Below are 23,013 nucleotides of genomic sequence, written 5' to 3'. Positions count from 1 at the left end.
TTGATACACCATATTAACAAACTGAAGGATAAAAACAATATGATCATCTCAATAGATGCAGAAAAAGCTTTCAACAAAATTTAACACCCATTTATGATAAAAAACCCTCCAGAAGTAGGCATAGAGGGAACCTACCTCAACATAATAAAGGTCATATATGACAAACCCACAGCCAACATCTCCCTCAATGATGAAAAACTGAAACTATTCCCTCTTAGATCAGGAACAAGACAAGGGTGCCCACTCTCACCACTATTATTCAACATAGATTTGGAAGTTATAGCCACAGCAATCAGAGAAGAAAAAGAAATAAAAGGAATCCAAATCGGAAAAGAAGAAGTAAAGCTGTCACTGTTTGCAGGTAACATGATACTACACATAGAGAGTCCTAAAGATGCTACCAGAAAACTACTAGAGCTAATCAATGAATTTGGTAAAGTAGCAGGATACAAAATTAATGCACAGAAATCTCTTGCATTTCTATACACTAATGATGAAAAATCTGAAAGAGAAATTAAGGAAACACTCCCATTTACCCCTGCAACAAAAAGAATAAAATACCTAGCAATAAACCTACCTAAGGAGACAAAAGACCTGTATGCAGAAAACTATAAGACACTGATGAAAGAAATTAAAGATGATACAAATAGATGGAGAGATATACAATGTTCTTGGATTGGAAGAATCAATATTGTGAAAATGACTATACTACCCAAAGCAGTCTACAGATTCAATGCAATCCCTATCAAACTACCACTGGCATTTTTCACAGAACTAGAACAAAAAATTTCATAATTTGCATGGAAACACAAAAGACCCCGAATAGCCAGAGCAATCTTGAGAAAGGAAAACGGAGGTGGAGGAATCAGGCTCCCTGACTTCAGACTATACTACAAAGCTACAGTAATCAAGACAGTATGGTACAGGCACAAAAACAGAAATATAGATCAATGGAACAGGATAGAAAGCCTAGAGATAAACCCACACATATACAGTCACCTTATTTTTGATAAAGGTGGCAAGAATATACAATGGAGAAAAGACAGCCTCTTCAATAAGTGGTGCTGGGAAAACTGGACAGCTACATGGAAAAGAATGAAATTAGAAAACTCCCTAACACCATACACAAAAATAAACTCAAAATGGATTAAAGACCTAAAGGTAAGGCCAGAAACTATCAAACTCTTAGAGGAAAACATAGGCAGAACATTCTATGACATAAATTACAGCAAGATGCTTTTTGACCCACCTCCTAGAGAAATGGAAATAAAAGCAAAAATAAACAAGTGGGACCTAATGAAACTTAAAATCTTTTGCACAGCAAAGGAAAGCATAAGCAAGACGAAAAGACAAACTTCAGAATGGGAGAAAGTATTTGAAAATGAAGCAACTGAGAAAGGATTAATGTCCAAAATTTACAAGCAGCTCATGCAGCTCAATATCAAAAAAACAAACAACCCAATCCAAAAATGGGCAGAAGACCTAAACAGACATTTCTTCAAAGAAGATATATAGATGGCCAACAAACACATGAAAGAATGCTCAACATCATTGATCATTAGAGAAATGCAAATCAAAACTACAATGAGATATCATCTCACACCAGTCAGAATGGCCATCATCAAAAAATCTACAAACAATAAATGCTGGAGAGGGTGTGGAGAAAAGGGAACACTCTTGCACTGTTGGTGGGAATGTAAACTGATACAGCCACTATGGAGAACAGTATGGAGGTTCCTTAAAAAACTACAAACAGTTCTACCATGTGACCCAGCAATCCCACTACTGGGCATATACCCTGAGAAAACCATAATTCAAAAAGAGTCATGTACCACAGTGTTCATTGCAGCTCTATTTACAATAGCCAGGACATGGAAGCAACCTAAGTGTCCATCATCGGATGAATGGATAAAGAAGATGTGGCACATATACACAATGGAATATTACTCAGCCATAAAAAGAAATGAAATTGAGTTATTTGTAGTGAGGTGGATGGACCTAGAGTCTGTCATACAGAGTGAAGTAAGTCAGAAAAAGAAAAACAAATACTGTATGCTAACACATTTATATGGAATCTAAGGGGAAAAAAAAGAATGGTCATGAAGAACCTAGGGGCAAAACGGGAATAAAGATGCAGACCTACTAGAGAATGGACTTGACGATACAGGGAGGGGGAAGGGTAAGCTGTGGCAAAGTGAGAGAGTGGCATGGACATATATACACTACCACATGTAAAATAGATAGCTAGTGGGAAGCAGCCCTATAGCACAGGGTGATCAGCTCAGTGCTTTGTGATCACCTAGAGGAGTAGGATAGGGAGGGTGGGAGGAAGGGAGACGCAAGAGGGAAGAGATATGGGGGATATGGGGATATATGTATACATACAGCTGATTCACTTTATTATGATGCACAAGCTAATACACCAGTGTAAAGCAATTATACTCCAATAAAGATGTTTTAAAAAATGTCCATATTTGCAAAAAAAAAAAAAGATAAAATAACGATTTGGTATTATTTTCACAAGGTACAGCAAAACATTTCTTTAAAAATTTAACTGAAGAGGGTGTTTTTTTCTCTTTCTGTACGAAACTTCCAAACTGTGCTGGTGTACAGCACTCATGTCAAATAGAAGGTGAAACATTTTAATTCTGCAGCAAGTAGAAATTAAAAATTCACAGGATTGTTGAATTATACCAGGTATGGAAATGGCCTTTTCTTTCGTATACCTGACTACATGTATATTATACATAGGACTAAATATAAGCATTATGTAAGATTATAGAACTTAAAATTAGTTTATAAAAGATACAAATCTGTTAACCTAAAGGGAACTCCAGATTTTTATAGAAAATGCATGATAAGATCCAATTTCATTCTATTTAAAAATCTGAGAAATAGACGAATATTTTAATCACTTACAGGAAAATGTTTGAGTTATTTATCAGCAACAATAATTGGTGAAAATTTCTACATATAATAGTAAGATGTTAAGGGCATAAATCACATTGTGTCACCCAAATCCACCCAGTGGTGCTATGCATCATCCTTAACAGTTTTCACAGGCCTGCTTCCGCAAGCCAACAGTAGTCTATAAAAAAAAATATATTGGGTAAAAAAAAATCCACATGCTTAAATAGCCTCATACACCTATTCTAAAGTACAAACTTTCTTTGTTTAACCAAGAATATTCTCACTATCAGATGAAAGAACAATGAATGAAAAAACATGCAATCATAATAAAACATTAAACAGAAAATAGGACTTTTTCTGAGGAGGAAAATCAGTTTCATGATTTTGAAAAGTACACAAAATATCACATTTAATTTATTTTCTACTGATCATCCTTCTATTTATAATGCAATACTTTATCTCAATTTTTAAACAATGTCTATGGTTAAATTTTACCTATTTCTCAAAGAATATTAGCAAGATTTTAGTCCCCCTCTTCATCCTCTCCAGTCATGTTTTACGATGGTTTAAATAATAGTTTCTAGTAAAAAAGTCATTTTCCTTCAGAACTTATATTTATTTTTATATTTCTTTTTGCTTCTGGCATTACAGCTCTGCTGAAGTCAAACTAGCTCTCATTCCATTATAGCAAATCAGTTTATATCATTATTTTTGGTGGTTTAAAATGTGACCATGTTTCTAGGTATTTTTTTTAAATTATTGTTTTCCATTCATCTAACTCAGCACAACATGAGCTTTTATAATTGAGAGACATTATTGCTTTTCAGTTTTAAGAAATTTTATTTTTATGTTACCAATTCTTTTAAATTTATTGAAACTGGTTTTATGGTTAAGTAAAAATGTAAAGATTCCACATGTAATTGAAAAGCCTGAATAATATTTTCTAACTGTTATATATATACCCTTAAAATCAAAGTTGGAAATAATTTATTCAAACTTCTATATCCTTATCACTTCATTTTATTCTATTTTATGCTTATTTGTCTATTTTTCTCAGTTATTTTCTCCTCCCCTCTCTTCTTGCTTTCTGTTGAACAGACTGAAATCTACCCCCATCCCATTCCATTTTTCCTACTGGTTTGAAATGTATATGTCCTATTACTCTTCTTTTAGTGGTCATCCTTAAAATTTTACAGTACATTCTGCTTAACAAAGCCTAAAATTAAACAAAATAATGCAGGGACCTTAGAATGCTTTAAGTCTGGTAAGCCTTTTCCAACTATATTTTCAATTGATCACTTAGATTTATCTTGTCTTCTTCCTTTTAATTCCATCAACTTCATAAAGATGTTGCTGTACAAACAGCTTTATTACTGTTCAAATATGTGATTATACCTGAGGACCTGCCATTTGTTTCTAGCTACTAGATTATAAGTACTCATAACTGCCCTCTGTAATAATTTTCTTTCTTGTTAAGTATATCCATTAACACTTCTTTAGTGAAGGTTAATTCATCTTAAATGCTCTTTGATTTTATATTTCTGTAAATGGCTTTATCTTACCTTCATTCTTGAAAGAGAAAGAAAGAGAAAGTCAGAGTCTACAATCCTTGGTTGGTAATTATTCCCTCTCAGAACTTTAGTAACAGTTCTTGTCTCTGATTTTGTTTGTTTATTTGTTATACTTATCTTTTATCTGCTTCTAACATCTCTTGATTCTGGTGTTCTACAGTTCCAATATAAAGTGTTGTTTTGGGTGGGAATTTATTTTCCTTTGTATTACTAGGGATTTGAGAGGTTTCCTGAATCTAAACATTGGTGACTCTCTTCAATTCTGGGCAATTCCCATAGATTATCTCTTAAGTATTTCTTTTTCCCACATGCTCTTCCTTCTAGAACTCAGATCAGATACAAAAATCAATCACTGTACCCTGTCCCCTAACCTGGCTTTCATATTTTCCATCTCTTCATCTCTCTGTGGTGCATGCTGGTTATTTATTTCAAATGCGTCTTCTAATTTGTTGAGTCTCTCTTCACCTGTGTCTAATCTGTTGTTTCAGCATTCACTAAATTCTTTATTTCAGTGATTACATTTTTCATTTCTCAATATTACTCTTTTTCAATTCTACTTGATCATTTTGATAGTCTCTTATTCTTTCATTCTTCTAATCTTTTATTTCTTTATACATATAAAACAAATTTTATATCCTAAATCTATTTCAATATATACATTTATTTTGGTCTAATTCTGTAGTTTATTATTTCTGAGGATTCTTCCTCTTGCATTTTATGTTTTTATTTTTATTGTGAGCATATGTTTCCTGGAAATGGATCTGTAAGAGCCTAGATGACTGTATTCAACAGGAAGACAAGACATGGAGAGAAAGTGCCAGAAGTAGAGGGAGGGGTAAATGAAAGTCCTGATGGAAGAATTCCAGTGTAGCTAGGTGGTGGTTGTAGTTTAGGGTCAGTTAAAGGAGGGACTAGGAACAGTAAGTGAAGGGAAGGGAACTTTCAAGGAATAAGTGTGTGTGTGTGTGTGTGTGTGTGCGTGTGCGTGTGTGTGTGTGTGTGTGTGTGTGTGTGTGATGTGAGGGAAGATTCGAAAATCTTTACCCAGAAAAGCAAGATCATCAGGTAAGTGGTCTTTAGAAAGATTTTTCTGGCAGCAGGATAGCAGCAAATGGATCAGAAGGAGGTGAGGTAGAGACAGGAAAATCATGACGACAACAATAGTAAATGCCAGGGCTTTCCTGGTGGCGCAGTGGTTGAGAATCTGCCTGCCAATGCAGGGGACACGGGTTCGAGCCCTGGTCTGGGAAGATCCCACATGCCGTGGAGCAACTAGGCCCGTGAGCCACAACTACTGAGCCTGCATGTCTGGAGCGTGTGCTCCCCAACAAGAAGGCCGCAATAGTGAGAGGCCCGCGCACCAGGATGAAGAGTGGCCCCCGCTCGCCGCAACTAGAGAAAGCCCTCGCACAGAAACAAAGACCCAACACAGCCAAAAATAAATAAATAAATAAAATTTTTTAAAAAATAGTAAATGCCAGAGATTTAGAGTGTTTGAATAAGTCAGTAATGGGATAACTGCAGAAAAGGGGACATGAGAAAATTTTAAGAGATGGGGCTAAACCTAACCTTTCAGAATCAAACAGTAATGCTCTCTTTCCAAGGATCCACACCAAAGTTTTCATACTCATTCTAAGTGAGATGACATTCCAAAGCATACAAAATACGTTTGACTTGGACACTAACACTCATTTCACTATCATAAATGTCAAACAATCCATATTGATGGTCAGATACTATATGTCTTAGAAGACTTCATAAAAAACAGCCAGATAACAAGCAGTATATGTTTCAGAGGCATATTGTCTTGATCTGGGGAGTCCTTTTCAGCTAATGGAAAAATATATGTCTGGCTAATGGTTTATCAATTTTGTTTATCTTCTCAAAGAACCAGCTTTTAGTTTTATTGATCTTTGCTATCGTTTCCTTCATATGGTCACCTTATCTTTGATAAAGGAGGCAAGAATATACAGTGGAGAAAAGACAGCCTCTTCAATAAGTGGTGCTGGGAAAACTGGACAGGTACATGTAAAAGTATGAAATTAGAACACTCCCTAACACCATACACAAAAATAAACTCAAAATGGATTAAAGACCTAAATGTAAGGCAGACACTATCAAACTCTTAGAGGAAAACATAGGCAGAACACTCTATGACATAAATCACAGCAAGATGCTTTTTGACCCACCTCCTAGAGAAATAAAAACAAAAATAAACAAATGGGACCTAATGAAACTTAAAATCTTTTGCACAGCAAAGGAAACCATAAACAAGACCAAAAGACAACCCTCAGAATGGGAGAAAATATTTGCAAATGAAGCAACTGACAAAGGATTAATCTCCAAAATTTATAAGCAGCTCATGCAGCTCAATAACCAAAAAACAAACAACCCAATCCAAAAATGGGCAGAAGAGCTAAATAGACATTTCTCCAAAGAAGATATACAGACTTCCAACAAACACATGAAAGAATGCTCAACATCATTAATCATTAGAGAAATGCAAATCAAAACTACAATGAGATATCACGTCACACCGGTCAGAATGGCCATCATCAAAAAATCTAGAAACAATGAATGCTGGAGAGGGTGTGGAGAAAAGGGAACACTCTTGCACTGTTGGTGGGAATGTAAACTGATACGGCCACTATGGAGAACAGTATGGAGGTTCCTTAAAAAACTACAAATAGAACTACCATAGGACCTAGAAATCCCACTACTGGGCATATACCCTGAGAAAACCATAATTCAAAAAGAGTCATGTATCACAATGTTCATTGCAGCTCTATTTACAATAGCCAGGACATGGAAGCAAGCTAAGTGTCCATCATCGGATGAATGGATAAAGAAGATGTGGCACGTATATACAGTGGAATATTACTCAGCCATAAAAAGAAATGAAATTGAGTTATTTGTAGTGAGGTGGATGGACCTAGAATCTGTCATACAGAGTGAAGTAAGTCAGAAAGAGAAAAACAAATACCGTATGCTAACACATATATATGGAATCTAAGAAAAAAAAAAAAAAGGTCATGAAGTACCTAGCGGTAAGATGGGAATAAAGACACAGACCTACTAGAGAATGGACTTGAGAATATGGGGAGGGGGAAGGGTAAGCTGTGACAAAGTGAGAGAGTGGCATGGACATATATACACTACCAAACGTAAAATAGATAGCTAGTGGGAAGCAGCCGCATAGAACAGGGAGATCAGCTAGGTGGTTTGTGACCACCTAGAAGAGTGGGATAGGGAGGGTGGGAGGGAGGGTGACACAAGAGGGAAGAGATATGGGAACATATGTATATGTATAACTGATTCACTTTGTTATAAAGCAGAAGCTAACACACCATTGTTAAGCAATGATACTCCAATAAAGATGTTTATATATATATATATATGAAACTGAAAGAAGTTAAAGTTGCTAGTGACAATTTAATCCAAATAGCTTAATCTGAAAAGCTTTATTGTTTAGAGAGATATAATATTACAGAAAGTTGAAACATATCAATGTACTGTTAGAGTTTCTAATTCTATGACATAAACTTATCTTTAAATATTCTTCTTTTGTAATATTGTCTTAATCTTGCAGTATTAGTGGTAATACTTTGAATAATGGAAATACCCAGTATAAATGTCTTTCCCTAAAATTGCTTATCTGATTATTCTACCCAAAGTCATGGACCAAAGTTACATCTCTGATTTTACACTTGAGATTAACAGGAGCAATAGTAATGGCTAAAATTCACTGAGGACTTGCTATGTTCCAGGCATTATTTATATATATTAATTAATTTAATCTTCATAACAGGTCTATGAGATGGGGTATAATTATTACTTATATTTTTGGAGACAAGGAAACGGAGACACAGAAAGGATAAGCAAATTACCCAGGGTCACACAGCTGGCATTAATCAGTGGAAGCAGAAACCTAATCCAAACATTCCTTTCATAACCACTCCACTCCACTGCCTATCTGAAAGTGTGACTCATTATGTTAGTACATCTTGTTGAATTTTATAGTTTTATGCTGTTTGAAGGAGTGCTGCTGGAATCATCTTCATTTATATACCTCCACTGTGCCCTTCTATGTAATTCTGAAAATACAAACAATCTTTGTTTGAAAATAGAGATAGTCTTAAAGTGATAGCATGTGCATTTTGTCATGCCTTTGAGCTAGCTAGTCATAAAACTTCTCAAAGATAATAACAGGTTTTGTTGACAATAATGGCCAGCCATAAACAGACTCAGAAATCCCTCACCCTAAACCAGGGGGTCAAGTCTGCAAGCACAATGGGAGCTTCCACTTGATGTTGCAGGTTACTGGACACAGAGTCCATGGTTCTCACTCCCAGAGGCAGCTGTGACCCAAATGAATTTAGCCTCATGGGTGTCAAGGAGACAACTGGACACCTACACTGAAGTGCAATGGCCACCTGTGCACCTGCAAGCCCTCTGCCCTGATGCGCAGAGAGCCTTTCCCACCTGGATTAGATGCTGCTTCAAGTATCAGGTAGACACTATGAACCAGGCTTGGGGAGAATGCCAATTACACACTGCCCCCAGGCACCTCTGTTTCAGGCTCCTCCTGAATATGGAGACTTGCTGAGATCAGACTTGATCAAGATCTCCCTAGATACAGTCATCTTGCCTAATAATACCTGCCAGAAGGCCTCCACTTTGCTGCTTGTTGGTCTTTGGTAGTTCCCCTGACACCTGGCCTTTTCAAGCTCTCCCTCAGGGCTTCCCAGCAACTCTTAGAACAGGCACCATGCTTTTTATCAAAGCCTTGGGTCAGAAATTATGTCAGGCATTTTCCTACTGGAAGAAAACAAAACACTCAAAATCAGCCAATGGATCATTCCATGAACAAATCAGTTGGCTAGTAGAGAGCTCAGGGATAGTCACATAAAAATTCATTTCTATTAGGCCACCTAAAAAATGATTATAAAATACACAGGGGGATTCTGCAGATATTCTATATACTTTCAAGGTAGCATATTTAAAATATATTAATTTCTCCATTTATTTGGTACTTACTGAGTACCATCAGCAAAGCACTGTAGGAACAAAGAAGCGTGATTCTGTTTTCAGGAAGTTTAAAATCCGATCAAGGAGGGAGATATGTGACCAAGCATCTGTTCTATGAAGCCAATAGGAGCCTGAAAGCTAGTGCTTTTCATAATAGATGTTAAACTAATTACCTAAATGGATTGTGCATTTTGCTTTCTTGTCAAAGTGATGCGGTCAAAGCATCTGGTCAAGGAACAAGTTGCCATCACTTCCTGGCTCCACCACTGATCATGAGGGCCACCCTTTCCTGTCACAGTAGCTGGGTAAGAGCAGTCACAACACAGACAAAACAGTGAGAGTCAGATCTGGGGATCTTGCTGGATGTTTTGGGAAAGAGAATCATTCACCTTTTTACTTATCCAACAAATATGTATTGAGAACCCACTGTCTTCCAGGACCATCCCTGTGCTCTGGGGATTAGGAAGTAGGAATAACAACAGAAAAGAAAGAGGAAGTCTCTGCTTTCTTGGAGCTCAAGTTGAGGGAATAAACAAATAAATACACGCTTAGTGCTTCAGGGTAATAAGGACCAAAGTCCAAATAGAGGAAAGCATTCTCTCTATCACTGCGACTAGGAAGGTTGACCTTGGACATGGAGCTACCAAGCAGATTCCTGCCTGAGCATCAAGCTGACGCTTCGAAGACAGAGCTGAACGATGAAGAGAGGCTGATCCTGATGGCACAGGCTCATCTGGATCTAACCTTGCCTGAAATGAAATGATGTGAACCAACAATTCCCAGTTTTGTTTAAGTCACTTGCCAATACCCCAGTCCTTCACACTCCCATTTCTTACTACTCCACATATAATCAAACAACCATTAAGTCCTGAAAGTGTCCTTTGTGTGCAGTGTCACTTTTTCATTCTCACTGCCATCCTCCCACTTCAGTCCCTCTTACACCTGGGAAATGGAATAACAGTGGAAGACCTCAGGGGGATGGATCCCACAGGAAGTAGTGAAGGAGGAAGAACACCTCTTTGGCTGGCCAAATCCACGTTAAGTCAACCCAGAAAGTCATTCGGCATCACCTCCATCTAAGAAAACGGAGGAAGATGCTCATGGCGGCTCTGGGAATGTTGATGCTGGGGGTTGGGAGGGAGGCCTTGGGAGGGTGGGTAACCCAGTCTCATCCTTAGGGAACTGGGATCGTGATTAAGATACAACATATGGGGTTTCCCTGGTGGCGCAGTGGTTGAGAGTCCGCCTGCCGATGCAGGGCACGCGGGTTCGTGCCCCGGTCCGGGAAGATCCCACATGCCGCGGGGCGGCTGGGCCCGTGAGCCATGGACGCTGAGCCTGCGCGTCCGGAGCCTGTGCTCCACAATGAGAGAGGCCACAGCAGTGAGAGGCCCACGTACCCCCCCCCCAAAAAAAAGATACAACATATGTCCTTTTCATGCTCAAATGCGCAATAGCCTGAAGGATGTATCTTCCCACTCTTGTTTCACCTTGCAGCAATATTCATGAGGAAAAGGAACTTTTCCTAGGCAAATATGCAGCCTATCTTCCAACAAATGAATCCTATCACTTAGAAGAACAAGTGAAATCAGCGATGCAAATCTCCCAAAGATCGGGTTTTCAGGTTTCTTAAAATAGATCAGTAGTTCATCATGACAAAAGAATAGTAAATAATTATGATCCAAAATTTATTCTCATAATCTGGAAAATCAATATTATGTTTGTTAACCTTGTACCATAGCTCAAAATAGATCATTTGACTTACCTCTAATAGGTAATTGACTCTGAGATCTGTCAATTCTACTGTGTTCTATGCCAGGAAAAGTATTTTTCAGAAATGTTCCTTGTCACTTTAAGAAAGCAAAGAGTAATTTGGCGTTTGCTCCCTTAAACTCTCTTATACATACCTTAACTAAACTCTATTCAACATATCCTCTTTCAGTCTCCCAATTTTTTTAACCCCTCGAAATGAGGGCATGGTTCACACCATAGAAAAGGATGTGCTCTGAAATGTCAAGGCTCACAGGTTTTCTTATCAGAACTTCCATGAATCGGGACTTCCCTAGTGGAGTAGTGGTTAAGAGTCTGCCTGCCAATGCAGGGAACACGGGTTCGATCCCTGGTCCCGGAAAATCCCACATGCCGCGGAGCAACTAAGCCCACGCACCATAACTACTGAAGCCCTTGTGCCTAGAGCCCGTGCGCCGAAACAAGAGAAGGCACCTCAGTGAGAAGCCCGCGCACCACAACAAAGAGTAACCCCCGCTGGCCACAACTAGAGAAAGCCCGTAGCCTCAGTGCCGCAATGAAGACCAAAAATAAATTAATTAATTAATAAATTAAAAAAAGAAAACTTCCATGAATTAACACAACGTTGCAGAGAAGCCTAAGAATCACAGACACACAGCAGCTAGCCAGCTTGATGACATTACACAGCTATTTTTTTCTTTTTATGTTGTATTATTATACTTTTAGTGTATAGCAATGTCCTTATTCTCAAGTTCCTAATCATCAAAGACACAGCAAACGTAAAACTATATGACAAATCCTTAATTTTGATAATCTCCAAATATTTGAACAGATGTCTATAGAAACATATTATTTTTCTTACATCAGCCAAATCTGAGACATTAAAATAGTTAATAGTTCTTAAAATATTTTCTTCCATAATAGTTTATATTAAAATTACTTTCCTTGAACTGAATCAAATTACTGAATTATTTGCTAATGCTAATCAGATTCCCTTTATTATATCTACTCACCTTTAAATCAAAATCCTACCAGCCATTCCTTAGAACTATATTAACAGGAACCAGGACCTGGGAAGGCCTCAGAGGCAGGTTAAGTGCTGCTGGTTCTAAAGGTGGCTGCATACCAATATCCTAGAACCTCCGACACGTGAAGGTAATAGCTTCAACTGGATCAGGGCAGATGTCTTTGTATTTCCTGATTGCTCACATGCTCAGAAATCCAAAGTGGAGGATATCCGTTCTGCATGGTAACAAGTAAGAAATAGCTCAATCCCACATAACTGGATTGTCACCTAATCCAATCTGTGCCTCTCTTACAACTATTGACAGTGGTTTTTAATTCCTTCAGCAGGTCTCTCTACCCAACCAGCCTCCCTTAAGACACACAAACATACGTACACACACAGGGTTCATTCTGCCACTTCTCCCACCAATTCACCACTCCGAGAAAGAGTATATTTAGCTTAACGTTATCAAGCTCTTTGGTTGCCTAAGGATTTATAAACGTTAAAATAAAAACTAATTACAACCTTGAGAACTGCAGGTGGCACCTGGTCTTATGTCTCAAGGCAGCAGGTCACTCCTGCATTCATCCAAGCAGCGATGTCACTGCTTGCTCCTAAGCTCCAGAGAAACCTTCTGTTGGGTCTTGAACACCCCAAGTAATGAGATGCTACTGAAAGGAGCATGTGGGGACCCTAGGTCTACGCCACAGCGTTAAGTGGCTTCTGAGGTTATCGAAACTGTCACTGATTCCAAACAAGGTTCACCAGCCCCTTCCTCCCACAGTGGTCCAGTGAACACATGACATAAAAAGTCCTTCTCCATAGGTGACAGCCACCAAGACCAGAGATGGAACCACAGGTGATACAACTTAGGAACACATAAATTTAAATATCTGATACACCATTTACCATATCCCTAAAATGACACATCCAAAAGTATCATATTTGCCAGTTTAAAAAACAAACATTTTTTAAGTTTCTCTCCATGAGTTAGCTATACCTAGCACATCCTCCATGAGTATCTTTTCCTGATGTACTACCGAGTAAAAACTTAATAAAAGCCATAGCCTAGATAAAATATCTCATTTTTTCATTTGTGATTAACAGCCTTGGAGGGAGGTTTTTTTTAAAAAAAAAACCTAAATGGGCATATATTTAAAAAAAATGGGCATATATTTTAAAAAAATTATATAGTTTCTAACTTTAAACTACTCAAAATTTCAAGTACTTTATGTTTCAATACTATTTCAAATCAGCACATTGAAAATACCCACTACCAGGAAACTAAGGAGAATATTTTTATTTTTTATTGCTAGCCAGACTCCCTATATTATTATTGAAAAGTAAAGTTTCTAATGAAGCAGAAAGGAAATTTATTGTAAAGCAACACTCAAACTAAGCACCTGTATTATCACACAAGGTTATGTATACACCTACCAGACATGTGCAATCTCTATGTCAGAGCATTATTTTCAGAAAGTTAAAAGCACAACACGTACAAATATAGGACAAATGCATGTCAGAGAATCATAAACTCATTAATGACTAATCCAGTAAAAGCGCATTTTGAGAAACTAGGAATTTACAGGCATTTATGGAGGAGCGTTAGAATGAGATTTGCTAGGTTACATAAAAACTGATCAATGTCCTACAGGGCAATAAAACCTTTGTAGTTACCATATGTCCCTGAAAAAAAAAAAAAAGAAATCATCAATTTCAGCGTCTAAACTCCAATCAAATAGTAAATGACCAAATCAGACATGGGTACATTCTTCTAGGTAATTAAACAATCGTGGGCCTATTAAACAATGTTCTGGCATAATGTCAAAAGGTCACTCTATCATACCCTCTCTTTTTTTAACTTTTTATTTTACATTGGAGTATAGTTGATTTACAATCTTGTGTTAGTTTTTACAGTATTTACAAGTTGTGTATAACTTTAACTAGCACAAAGATTTTAACCTTATGCCATAGAGCTCAAACTGCAAAAAACAAGTATGATATTTTGAAGGAACATATTACATATGGTTTACTGCCTCTCAGAAGTAGGTAGACATAAATAATTCAGTTTTTAAAAGTTAATCAATACGATACAACTGAGCCTATAGCAATCAGCACTGCAGCGGGCCCCAGGTAGGCAGATGGAGTGGGAACACTTTAGAAGTTGCTCTGAAGAACTTTGTATGTTGAAGCCAAGCCTTTAAAGGCTCTGAAAAGTAAGTGGGGAGAAGATCCAGAGGTTGATTTCATATTTGTTTTTCAGGATTAGAATTAGAATTGCAGGTAAACCCTGGATCTATTCATTCCAAATTGTTTGAATTCTTTTATACTTTTATAAGTATACTTGTATATTCAAATTCTGATTTTGATTTAAAGGGAAAAATTCAAATTTCCTCAGTTAATTGAGATTTTTGTTAGTGAATATGTCCTTTATTTAGTACTTTTGAATGATTTGGGGTTTTTTTTCCAAATCAACTCAAAGGAGCAGACATTCTTGAGCTCCAGTCTTCTCCCCAGAACAGGCTTTCAGGCGTGGGAGGGTCACTGATAATGTGTCTTTAGGGTCATTTTGTTTGTTTGTTTGTTTGCTTAAAGAGTCTCCCCCAGTTGCATAAGCTTCAGGACCCTCACAGCTCTAGCCTTGCCTGTCACTCTGTGTTGATAGTCAGATGGACTTTGTAAGTTTTTTTGGAGAAAAAAATGTTGTTTTCCCTAAGTTTTCAAAAATATTCTGACCTCAGTGTTTCTGGGAAGTTTATTCAAATATGATTTTTTTAAAAACACGGTCCGTTTACCAGTTTGTTGAAGACTCTTTCCAAAAAGTCCAAGCTCCAGTGCTTACTAAATACTTCTCTCTATATTCTATGCTCATTTTCCCCAACATGTTTCACTGAATCACGAATGGATTCCCCATTCACCTGCTCCAGGGGCACATCCTCTGATAGGCTCCCTCCCTAAACCAAGGAACATATTACATATGGTCTAATGCCTTTCAGAAATAGGCAGACATAAATAATTCAATCTAAATATCAACCAAAATACTGACATTTTCTTATTCAGATTATATCTCTTCTTCCTTCCCAAAGATCTGAAAATTCATAAAGAAACAGTAGATTCACAGGGATAATCCTGATTAACTTGGAGGATTCGACTCACTCTAGATAACCACTAAGCACACTATTGAGGCAAAAAGAAGCCTGCACCAATTAAAGCAGTAGTAGGATTTTAGTCCATATTACCCAATGTGAAAACTTCTTTATGGACTGTATTGTCTTAGCACACATGGCATTACTTGAGATTGACTGTGCTCACATAGCAATAGAATATGTTGATGACACTTAGCAAATAATTACAAAGAATCTCTGCCCATTGAAATGACAGGAGTTCTGACAAACAATATCCTTGAGAAGAGACATATGATAAACACACTATTAGACATTCACTTAAATCAATTCTCACGATTTTATACTTCTTAGCAGTTGTAGCATTATGTTCAGTTCCTCCATTCTGCAATGCATATATTTTTATACCAAATTCTTAAGGTTCATCATGTTATTGGATTAGGATAATTTATACAACAAGTGTCTCACTATTATACTATATATGTTATTTTTATTTTAAAAGAATAATATTGTGGATAATATCTATTAGAGGATCATATTAATAAACTTTCATTAAAGATGATACAGTAACACTTTAGCACATAAGGAGCCATTGCTCCAGTGAAGAAAGGATTCAAATCTGATATAAATCTTCAAATTGAGGTGCTAATATATTTGCCTAGATCAAGCACTAGTTATTACATGAAGATCACATGTTTGTCTCTCATGTTGGCCAACAAAACAGGCTTGATCTGCTCCCCCAACCAAGGGCAGAGACCTCTCATATATATGCAGGACATAACAGGGAAGAGACCTTGTTGGATAAAAACAAATCCTGATTACCACTCCCAGAACAGTGATTCAAGTTGTGTGCCCCACCTGTAGTGGGCCAGAAATACATCTTTTATTCTCACAACAAGAAGGGCACTTTTGACAGGGGAAGGAAACAAAAGGAGATTTCTAGAGAAAATTACAAGTACTGAGATTTAACAAGGTGCGGATGAGTGTGTAACACTCACTAAATTGAACCCCTGGGTCTATAAATGTCATCATTTACATCAAATAATCACCATCAACAGCGGCTGAAATGTCTAACACTGGCTTCAGTCCTTTTCAGAGACTTCAGTCCTTTTTCTATTCACTGGGGAGTAGAGTTAGGGAGGACAGCAGCTACTAGCTATAGCTTGTACTTTACTTATATGGGGAAAATAATTCAGCTGTAAATTCCAATTGTATTGTTCCTTAATCAGGAAAGAGTGAACATTACTCCTCAAAGTGACATGCGATCCAGGAGACAGATTTACAACACTAAATATGCAATCAAAATATTGACATTTTTCTTATTCAGATTATATCTCTTCTTCCTCCCCCCAAAAAGATCTGAAAGTTCATAAACAAATAGTAGATTCACAGGGATAATCCTAAAACAGAGAGCTATTGCCCTCTTCCACTTGTGGCTCATGGTAGGAAGTGAGCAAACCAACCACTGTCTGCACAACAACTTCTGGAAAACAGGACTCTAACTTGGAATCTGTATTCTAACTTTCCTCTTGCGTTCCATTTAAGAGGATAACTCCATTAGAATAACACTTTCATCTTGACTAAATACAAAGAGTTCTAGAAGGCAGACCAAGTAGAGATGCACAATTTTTAAATGTCAGGTCCTAGGCCATATTTTAGAGGATGCTATCCATTCAACTTGTTTTATCTTCAAAAAGACAGAGAATAAGAGAAAAAAAAAAAGCCCATGTTTTTGGCTACTTAGAAACATTACCCTCGCCCTGTTTAGACTCCTCCTGACTTAAAATTTCCCATTAATTATAAAGATTCATGTCAAAACATGGATAATTTCTGAGATGTCAAATGTTTCAACCAAGTTCTGTATGAGAGTATGTCTTATGCCAGAACCTCACCCAGGTTGACCCCCCATCCGACTAATTTACTACTGAGAACCAGTTGTAAATAGAGGAAAAATGTCACTGTATCCTTTTGGGGAGAAGATCTTTACCTTTTTAAAAATTTACATACAATTCTCATTATTTTATCAGGGCTTAAGAATATTTCATTTTTGTTAGTTTTAAAGTCTTGTCTGAAAAGATTACTTGAGTTCTTAAAACACTTCTTAGGAATAAAAGGTTAGCAATCAAAAGACTTGAGCAAATGCTAATGTTCGTGATTTCTTGTTGGTAGCCTAAAACCCATCCTGCTGGCAAACTCCTCTTTAGAATTTCTCAAATGATGGGACAGGACTAAAAGAACCCTCTACCTTGATTTATGTAGTAACAAATTTCAAATACAGGTTTGAAATACCTTGCTTGTATATACATCTACACATACAAACACCTCCCAAATATTCGAGAGTTAAGGAAAAACCCAATTGGTCAAATTAGCTAATCTAGACTATAATAAGATTCATTCACCATTACTTCTACTGCTACAAAGGATACTGTCAAATGATATTAGCCATCAATTATCAAACACAGCTTGTGTAGCCTCTATGAAGCTTTAAGTCTGCAAAGACATTTAAATATATACTTGACACTTGAACAACTATAATAGCCATCTTTGTGGTGATAAAGGACTCTAACTGTAGTATCTAAAATGTTCTTAGCCATGCAAATTTACATAGGTACTTTTAACTTACTGAACTTTTAATGAGTACTAAACACATCTAAATAAAACAGAGGCTGAAAAGTGAAAACTAGCATTGACATTTGAAGAGTCAGCCAGAGACCCAGGCAAACTGAGCTTAGAGATATATCCAATTCAGAAAAGGATATCTGCCTGGATATTCAGACACCAAGCACCTCAGAGCATGTGACTCTTAAAAAAGATGCTCAGTATGAAGAACATGATACTTCTGTGGATTTCAGGGAAAAAAATACAAACAGAAAATAAAGAATTATCAAAATAACTGATCTTGCAATATCCTGTAATCACAACTAAGGAGACAAGAAAGGCAGCACAGCGCTCTTCTTCTAAGGGAAGGATTTTTGAAGCCATGTTTCCTTTAAGTAAGAGTGACCTCTGGTGACTTTTTAATTGTACCTCAGTGTACTATGTTAAATTATTCTACAGTTCTTTTATACTAGCAAATCATTTAGTACTAGTCATTTTTAATTTCTCAGCAAAGTGATAAATGCTTTACTGCAGGACCTAAGGATTTCATGTAAATGCCCCTATTTTAATTAATTCATGGAAATTGTGCCCAAAGCTAAATTAAAATTCTGAAACACAGGGCAGTATTTTCTTAAAGGAGACTAAGGCTTATTTTCAGGAGTGACTCATATAATATGGCATTAAATGAGCTGATACTACATGATGACAACACAAACTTATCACAGCCTCAGGGCATATATGGATGAATGCTGGAAGGGTAACTATTTGTACAAAATGCTTTTCACTTTAGCACAAACTTCCCAGTAAGGGCAGAGTTCCCCAGCCCACCCCACCCCCGGATAAAACTGGATACCCAGCAACAAGTTCGGTTTCTAACATGCCTACTAGCACTTTCTTGAAATGCGTAATAGCTTGCCTTACTCCCTACAACCTGATTTTTAAAAAATTCTTGAGGGGGATGGGATGTGGATGTAGGACTAAGGGGACTTTCTTAAAATTCCTCAAGGAAAGAAAAGCCCTATGATGGAGATTTCAATCTGAATAACACTTCGAAAACTTTTTCTGATTTCCAGATTAAAATGCCTTGAGGTCCGCTGAATCAATCTGGCTAGCATCTTTAGATCAGACTCACATTGCCAGTCCAGAACTGAGAGGTTAATACATCTTCACTGAACCAACAAAATCAGAAACACAGCACATCACAATATACAAGCATGTGCACTTGCAAATGAACCTGAATGGCAGGTTATGTTTTTCCTTTAAGCAAAAGCCTTCTACTTCTGAGGGGTCTATCCTTCTCGTAATTCTGGGGACTATCCAGGTTTGCCGCCTGGGCTCTGCTGCGGAGCCTGCCCGCCGCTGCAGCGCCCGAGTTCTTGGTACCCGATTCCGCAGGGCGCCAACTGCAAACATCTACGCTAACGCAGGACACGGCCAGGTCGGCCAGCGATTTCTTTTCTGACATAAATCCTACAAAATGAATTCATAGTAAAAAGAAATAAATGACATATTGGCATGCTCTTCTCTCCTCATCTCCTGCAATTCTCGCTCTGGTCTCTCTCTGCCTCAATATTCTCATGTTAATTTTAGGTTTTACTAGAACTTGAGCTTTCTCAATGAATATTCAAAACAATAGCACACAGACGAAATTCAGCTCCAGACAAGTTAAAACAGGCTTTGTGTATGACAGACTTGACAAGTGGAAAAACCATTGTAAACCATCCTATCCAAGCGTTGGGACTTTGCGATGTTTTTTAAATGCCTCATTTTCAGAAACAGGCCAGTGATTCCATTTGTAAAATTCAATTATTTTTTTAAAAACACGAATTCTAAGTTGTCAGTATAAGTTTTAAAAGATTTGCTGTACTCACAAGTATTCCCTGCTGCTAATGTACTCCAGGGCTGGGCAGACAAAAGAAAGAGCATCCTGAGACAGGCTCCCGCGGCGGGGTCCATGTTCACAGTCGCCGGGGCTCCCCACCCCAAAACCCACGGCGTCCAGACAGCTGCTCTGAGCCGGGGTCTGCAAGCTCCCTCCCGCTCAGGGTTGCCAGCGCTCCCTCCTCCCGGCTCGGCGAACCCGCGCAGCGGGCGGGGCGGGAGCCCCAGCCTGCAGCCACACCCCCACCCCCACCCCACCCCCACCCCCACCCCCACCCGCTCCCGCCGCGCTGCGAGCTCCACGCGTCCCGGGCGCTCCTGGCGGTGGCGGGAGGAAGTGCGAGTCAAGTCGGTGAAGGTCTTCAACCTGCGCTTGCTCCGAATCCGAATCCGCGGTCCTAGCTCCTTCACCTGCAGGTTTCCCACTCTGAACAGCTGAGCAGTTCAGTGGACTTCAGTCTGAGACCGAGCTTCACCACGCTGATGATGCTTGAACATTAACACTGATGCTAGGAAAAATGTGAGTTTTTTTTTTTTTTTTGGTTGAAAAGAAGTTAGGACAAGTAACTAATCCGGTTTGAGGAAAATATTTACATGTACTGAGAACTGTTGTAAAAAAGACTGTTTTTGTTTTCTCAACTCATTTAATGATTCATATTTAAAAATAAAAACCTAAAGAACCTTATTATGGTAATCATTTAGAAATATATACGGTTATATATACAGTGTTATGTGTCAAAATACATCTCAATAAAGCTGGAAAAAAATAAAATTAAAAAATAATTAATTAAAACACCGACCCGACTTCTACTATAATGTCAGCATTTTATTATGTATATTCCTACTTGGAGATTTGAGAATTGTGGTCAGCAGATATATAAAACTAAAAACTGGCATACTGGGAGAAGGAATCTTACTCCAAATATCATCACGGAAGTGACCTTATGTTAAGTAGGTAAATTGAATACATTTAATTGAAGAATGAAGAGTTTTGAATCAACTTCTATATACTGTATGTGTATTCCTTTCCATTCAAATTCTTTAATACAATTACCCAAAAGTTCATATTGAAAAATGATGGAATATAAAAGTCATCTTAAATAAATAGATAAATGGATAGATAGATAAATTGTTTCAGAGTATACAGATAGAGGCCTGATGGCCCATGGAGGAAGAAGGATTTCAAGATCCATGACCTTGAGGTAAGTCACGTGGCCTCCTCTACTTCCTAAAGAGGCTGCCAGCAGATGTAAATGAAGGAGGTATGAGCATGGCATCACTAGGATCAATACTCTCCTAAAACTGTGACCAGACTCATGACAAATGTGCTGAGACTTAGGAACAGGGTCCAGGCATTCTTGCACCATCCAAAGTGATCAGAATATGAAAGTAACTTTAACCTTGAGCAGGGCATTATATGCCTGAGAACAAAGCAGAAAAGGTGTTTTTATTATTTCTATTCTGCAACCTGGGTAAAAAACAAAAACAGGAATAGAAAACGTAAATAGCTTGGCAAGGCCACAGAATTTACAAGTAGAATTTGACCCAAATATATAGATTCTGATCCCAACGTTCCAGCTTTCTCCACTCCTACTCAGGGCCCCTGGGAATCAGGAACTCTTCCCACCCACCCCATCAATCAGCAGTCCTGGGAAACACTGAGCAAAGCTTGCTCGGAGGGTGCATTTAGAACCTTGAAAAAAGCCACAAGTGGTAGAGTGACCTTCATTTATTAGTCAGACATTTTCCCAGAACCTGAATATTTTATTTCTAATTTTTAAAGCAAAAATAAATTAATGATTTACATTAAATGTCTAATATTTTTAAAGCCTATACAACAGTCTGTGTGTGTGTGCTTGTGTGTGTGTGTGTATAAACTAAATAAATGGTCACAGCATTCCTTTGATGTTACTATGCCCATTTAATGGATAGATAGACTAACCTCAGAGAGTTTAATGGATGTGTCACAAAGCAAGCCAGACTTGGAAGCCAAGTCAGCTGAGCTCTGAAACCCCTTCTCACCGGCCCTCAGGTCTCTAAAACAGAAAAGTTGTCACCTGTGAAAACTCTATTCATTTGTTCATGGGAAATCCATTTAAAATGGGTTAGAAGGCGCCTCAATAATTGATGTCAATTAAAACCAAAAAGGACAATGCTGGTAAATTACTTGAGCAGACATTCAGGATGGATTTTCACAAGTCAGAGATGAAACAGCACACGAGGAATTGAGATTTGCAGGCAGATGTCCTTGTGCAGTGCACAGCATTGACCACTGGACAGCACTGGGGCTATTACATGATCTTCCAAGACAAGGGCAGCCCCAGGTGAGGAGGCTTGAAGAAACCATGCAAAGCAGGGCCCAAAGCAGGGACTTGCTAGCAGACAGCTGATGCGACTCCTGGTTTTACCCCTTTCCAGCTGCCTTCTTTCGCTGGAGCTGGAGACCTCGTGGCTTTGTGCTTCACTTTTCTTGTTTGTAGAATGGTGATGATAGCCGATCATAGAGCCATTATGAAATTACAGGTCTGAAACCCCCACAAAGGGCTGGAAACTACTGAGCATTCCGTGTACCAGCCCCAGAGCTGCCATGGGTGTTGGTACCCACCTGTGAGACCCCTGGCAGCTGCTCAGCATCTGTGATCCTCAGCTTCGTTGTCTGTTTCATAAGATAATAGAAGTCTTACCAGCAGAGAACTGATCTAAGGGTTACAGGAGAAAATGAATGTCAAGTACTTAACACCATGCTCATCCACAGGGCACTGGATCAGGTAGGCTGATGCTAGAGCTCCGGGCTCAGAGGAGAAAGGATGCCTAATGGGACCACCAAGGCCTCCAAGCCAAATCCCTGCAGGTCAGGGGCAGTCCGCTGCATTCTGTGACCTGTTTCCACAGCCCTTTGCTCTTTTATATAAGAAAGATAATAGGTAACCAACAAGGACCTACTGACATTCTGTCATAATCTATATGGGAAAAGAATCTGTAAAAGAATGGATATATGTATATGTATAACTGAATCACTTTGCTGTACAACTGAAACTAACACAATATTGTAAATCAGCTATACTCCAATATAAAATTAAATTAAATTTTAAAAAATCAAAAAAAAGGAAAGATGAAGAAAATGTGTAGATATAATCTTGCACATTTC

The 23,013-nt window shown here is 38.1% G+C and overlaps 1 protein-coding gene across 1 annotated transcript in view; it reads right to left on the bottom strand.

Moving 5' to 3' along the window:
* LOC309964522 (contactin-associated protein-like 3) overlaps window positions 1–19,940 on the bottom strand; it is a gene marked incomplete at both ends in the record, with an annotated part of 184,471 nt that extends 164,531 nt beyond the window's left edge. The window contains one exon of the mRNA XM_082843614.1: window positions 19,856–19,940. Within this exon, the coding sequence (XP_082699740.1) occupies window positions 19,856–19,940 (85 nt within the window). The remainder of the gene's footprint in view (window positions 1–19,855) is intronic.
* Window positions 19,941–23,013: the final 3,073 nt, after the last annotated feature.

The sequence above is a fragment of the Leucopleurus acutus genome (genome assembly GCF_964270905.1).
Source record: "Leucopleurus acutus genome assembly, chromosome: 7".
Taxonomy (NCBI): Eukaryota; Metazoa; Chordata; class Mammalia; order Artiodactyla; family Delphinidae; genus Leucopleurus; species Leucopleurus acutus.
Note: the sequence above shows the minus strand (reverse complement) of the source record. Positions and strands in the feature narration are given on the sequence as shown.